Here is a 4936-nt window from a genome sequence, read left to right on the forward strand (position 1 = left end):
TGTGTCATGTGTTTTCTCTTTTCCCCTCCTCTCTCACTCTTTCAAAAGTTATTTGAATGTGCATGTGCTGATGGATGTCTCTCAAATTTTATCTGGCACATTTATGATTTGCACAGTGCATTGTTTCTTCATTTATTATTTTACAATGTAAGCAATGTTAAATGGTCAGAAAATGTACACGAGATTCCCCTTCAGTTTGTCACCTGAGACAAGTGCAGCAGCTGCTGCAAAGGTTACTGCACCTCAGGAGCTGTACCTGATACTCATGTGTTAAACTTCCAGGACATTAATGCTTGATGGCAGGTATTTTCAGGCTAGATAATGCAAATTAGTCTTTATGATGCAACTATAGGACAGATCATGAGGTCCAATATAACCTTTGCATGAGTGCAGCATTAAATAAACATCTTAGTGCTGAAAAAGTAAGAAAAATCTAAATATTGATATCACACTGTGACTGACAGGCACCACCAGGCTCAAAGCTTTGGTCGCAGAGTGACACTAAAACTGCATAAAATGTATTTAAAATATTAAAATAGTTGCTTTACAGATCAAGATCTCATTCAAATGGGATGTTACAGGTGATCTTAAACAACTTTTTAATAGTGATCAATGTATCAAATGATAGAGTTTTGATTATGTATCGCCTCATGAAACACTATATTCATTCATCACATATTCATTCACATATTGGCTTTGATGATAATAAAACAAAGACACAAAACTAGAATATATTGTCTTTTATTTCAAGTTAAGTGCAGAATAATAATTTGTGTACAAATACAACAAATACAGGATACAAATTCATGATGTTCTTCCTTACAAATGACCCTTTACCAATTACATCATAGTCCTCCTAAAAACATATTTTGCCATAATGTGTCTTAAATGTAAGGCAGTCACTACGGATGCTCTCACAAAGCATCCCAGTTTCTGATATTTGAAGGCAAGCAACATTTGCAATAATATGCAAACACGGAAACCAAAATTAGAGTTTCGACTAAAATGCACAGTCATGTCTTAATGATAAATATAACAAAGAAAATACAATCCTGTAGAGAATAATATCATATATTCTGTACATGTTTCATACTTATGTCTGAAACTGACAGTTTTTTCTGCAGCAGTTAAATTAATCAAATTCAACAGTAGTCTGTCATATTCAAGTGCTTAAAAATATGTTTTTAAATATTTTTCACTTTCATATATGAACCACAGCTCAAGATGTACAGTTTATTTTTTTTTATAATATAATATAAAGACTCAGTGGCAGGAAAAAAAGGCAGCAACAACTGGGAGAACCCAGATGGCCCTGTGAGAGTAATGACTTCATGAAGGGAATTAAAAATAGTATTGTTTTTGATCACATTCAGTACAATTTAAATAAAGAAAGAAATGTATGAAGCACAGATTTTATCATAAATGTCACTGCAAGTTAGTCTGTATTTAAGCTGAAGTCATTGTCTTTGCTAGTGTTAATCTTTTCTGGATCTTGTATCTAATAAACAGCTTCAGTATGTGAACTCTTATCATCTGAGTGCCGAGTCCATACAGCACTGGGTTGGCGATGGGTGGAATGATGACAAAGTATAAAGAGAGGAAGATCCGTACCTCTGCGGCCACGTGACTCATGTTGAATCTAGTTTGGATAATTTCGAAAAGGGACCCGACGGTGAAGTTTAGCAAAGATAATAAATGTGGGATGCATGTTCTGAGAGCGGTGCTCTTGGACTCTCTTGATAATTTCTTACACACTTTTGCAATCTGTACATAAGAGAAAACAATCATCACAAACTGAGGCATAATCAAAATCAGAATAAGTATAAGTCCCACAACACTTATGTACGCTGGGTTTGAACATGAATTTTTGACCAGTTCCATGTTCACACAATATAATTTTGGCACAACTTTCCCACAAAAGCTCAGCTGTAAGGTTAGTGAGAAGTAACAGCCAAACACAATGAGTGGGTACAGAGCTACTAATGCAACAAGCTTGCCTATCCTTGAATTAGACATGATGCTGTGATAATGGAGTGGGTAACAGATGGCAACATATCTGTCATATCCCATAGCTGCTAAAAAACAAAACTCAGCACTGGCATACGTGTGAAGGAAATAGACCTGAGCCATACACCACTTCACAGGTACTTCATATGTACCAGATATGAGCACATACAGGATTGCAGGTAACAAAGCAGAACTGCCATATATTTCATTAATGGATAACGCACAGGTGAACACATTCATGGGTTGGTGCAGCTCTTTGTTTTGGTGTATGACAGCAATAAGCAGTGAATTTAAAGTGATAGTAAAGAGATAGAGCAGCAGGAATACAGCAAACAGCCTGTGTTTGTAATTTTCCATGACAGTGTATGCAGTCAATGTAAATGTTGATGTGGTATTGTCCATGTTTCAGTTCAGCTCTGAAAAGAAAAGGCAGGTGAATTTTAACACAATTTTATGATCAGATAAATGCATTAGATAGCACATATTCTGTAATATGGTCAAGAGAATTACATATAAATATAGAAAACAATGCTTTTAGCGCAGTAGAAATAGAAGTTTGTTAAAGAGTTACATTTTATGACTTTAAAATAATACTGATGACTGAATGGTAACAAACTTCTCCTAAAATTTACACCAAACCCTCTGGTTGTATGAAGCATTTGAGTCTAATCTGCAGGCAAAGAGTTGATACTTACTTGCATGGCTGTGCTCCCCACCATGCAGCACAGTCCACCGCCTCAGCTTGAGTAGCCTTTTATAATTGCTCAAGGTGGACTAGTGTTGTTACCATAGTTACCAAAGTATGTTATTTCTCCCAGGCTCCTCCACAGTAACACAGCAACCAATACTGGATTTTTGAGGCCAATACGGATACTGATATTAGGGAGTTTTAAAAAATCAGATATTCTTTATGCAGAATATAATTAACAGTATACAGAGTATATACATAATCACACATTTTTTGCAATGATCCTGCAAGTGTGGTTATTAAACACTTTGTGACAAAGATATGTTGTGGAAGCAGGATATTTCACAGCTTAACAACAAACTTTATTGTCTAAAATGACATTGGGGCACTGAAGCAGTAAACTTCCGTCTGCATTATGTTCTGTTAAGAAAAAGTTTTCATACTGGTGCATATCAGACAACAGCTGTGATAGGCCGATACTGGGCTGATAATATTAGCTGACTGATGTATCAGTTGGGGTCTACCCTATATATAACAAAGGCGCCACATTTTTCTGACATGATGGTTCAAAAGTTCCTGAATGCATCATGTAGCTCTGTCTTGTTGACATATTTACAGCAAGCATTTGCACTCTGGACTTCAATGAAACAGCTTGAAGATAGTAGCTATTGCTAAATTGGTGGATATACAGTCATCCCCCTGACGTGTGACCTGTGTGTGTGTGACTCTGTATTTATCCAAGAAAAACGCTAAAACACAACAACCGAACCTCTACCAGTCAAGTCAGCTCAAGTCAAATTTTAGAAGCCCAAAGTCACAAATCATAATTTGCTTCAGAAAGAAAGAAAGAAAGAAAGAAAGAAAGGATCATGTCAACAGGTGCAAGGCCTGAAATGAAAATAAGCACAAATTCAAAGTTAAGACAAACAGCAGGCATGTTGTTTCACAGGAAGAGGGTGTGGTAGGGAAAGGACCTGCAGCCAGTTGATTTCTTTTTGACTCCAGGGATATATAGGAACCCAGTATTCTGAGAGCGGACTACACGGGATGGGATATAAGGTTTAATGAGAGCAGAGATAGGAAGGGATGAGCCGAGTTACAGCTTTATTATCAGAAGCAGAAGAAGAAGTCTGATCTGACATGAACAGGAAGCCAATAAAGTGAAGCTAAGATTGATTTAATATGATAGAATTTTCTGGTTTTAGTTGAAATTCTAGCTAAAAGCAGAAAGTGAGACAGAGAGTGCCTTTAAAGTCCTCAGTACTCAAAACTGACCACAGACCAGGAGAGGGACACTCCACCATACTCTGAGTGAAGAGGTTGTGGTTTCCACAAAACACGTCAAAGCACACATAAGACACTATCACTGCAGCCTCTTTTCCCCGTCACCTGTGTGAGAGGGAAGTCAGAAAGCACTGAGTAGCATCAGAAGTTCATAAGGACAATAATGAGTTCAGGCCTAGTTAACGGGTGGCACAGCTGCTATACCCATAAATGCATCACAGATGGCAAAAAAAATCATCCACTGAAGCCAGTTAGGATTTAGATCACGAGGAGCTTCCCCAAAAGTGGTATATGGTCTGTCTGCTAAGAAAGAAAAAACATTGTCTGAGACAAGGCCTCGCCAAAGCTAGATGACTGACCAAGGTATGCTGCATATCACAACATGGTTATATGTCTGTTAGTAACAAAAATAACTGCTAGACATTCATGCCTGACTGACTGTAGCAGAAAAGGAAAGCAGGGTGGAAAAAGAGGTGATGATTCAGTGTTTATTTGTAAAATCAATTTGCAATACTGAATATCAGTAGCTTGCATTTAAATTTTCAAATTTTTTTTTTTTTTTACTCTATTTAAAAGTTACAATTTCTCTTAAATATAAAACCTTTCTGTATGACTTCTACCAATTACATGAATCAACACATTTTGAAATCGCTAGTTTAAATGCCACAAAATGATGCAAGCACAGATGATGCAAGCCTTAAAAGGATAAATACACTCATTAGAGGTCATAAGTCCACTTTGTGTTTCCATTTCTCTAGAAAGCAATTAGATGCCACTCTTTTGCCACAGGTGAGACCTCTTTGGACAGCACCTTGAGAATAGAGACAAGGACTGAGAGATAAACAGTAATGACTTCCCTTTGGAGAAGACTGATGTAACACTGATGAAACTGTGTCTGACGGGTCATGACCTTTAAGTTAAAGAAAATCACAACAATGATTTGTACAGGTGTTTATT

At 36.9% G+C, this 4936-nt stretch overlaps 1 protein-coding gene across 1 annotated transcript; it reads right to left on the bottom strand.

The window, feature by feature from the left end:
• Positions 1-1163: 1163 nt before the first annotated feature.
• On the bottom strand, positions 1164-2420 carry LOC146318834 (olfactory receptor 52D1-like). The gene has a single exon (XM_084730570.1). The coding sequence runs from the start codon at positions 2407-2409 to the stop codon at positions 1447-1449; it is 963 nt and encodes a 320-aa protein (XP_084586696.1). The 5' UTR covers positions 2410-2420; the 3' UTR covers positions 1164-1446.
• Positions 2421-4936: the final 2516 nt, after the last annotated feature.

The sequence above is a fragment of the Lutjanus erythropterus genome, chromosome 11 (assembly GCF_056507025.1).
Source record: "Lutjanus erythropterus isolate fLutEry1 chromosome 11, fLutEry1.hap2, whole genome shotgun sequence".
Classification (NCBI taxonomy): domain Eukaryota; kingdom Metazoa; phylum Chordata; class Actinopteri; order Lutjaniformes; family Lutjanidae; genus Lutjanus; species Lutjanus erythropterus.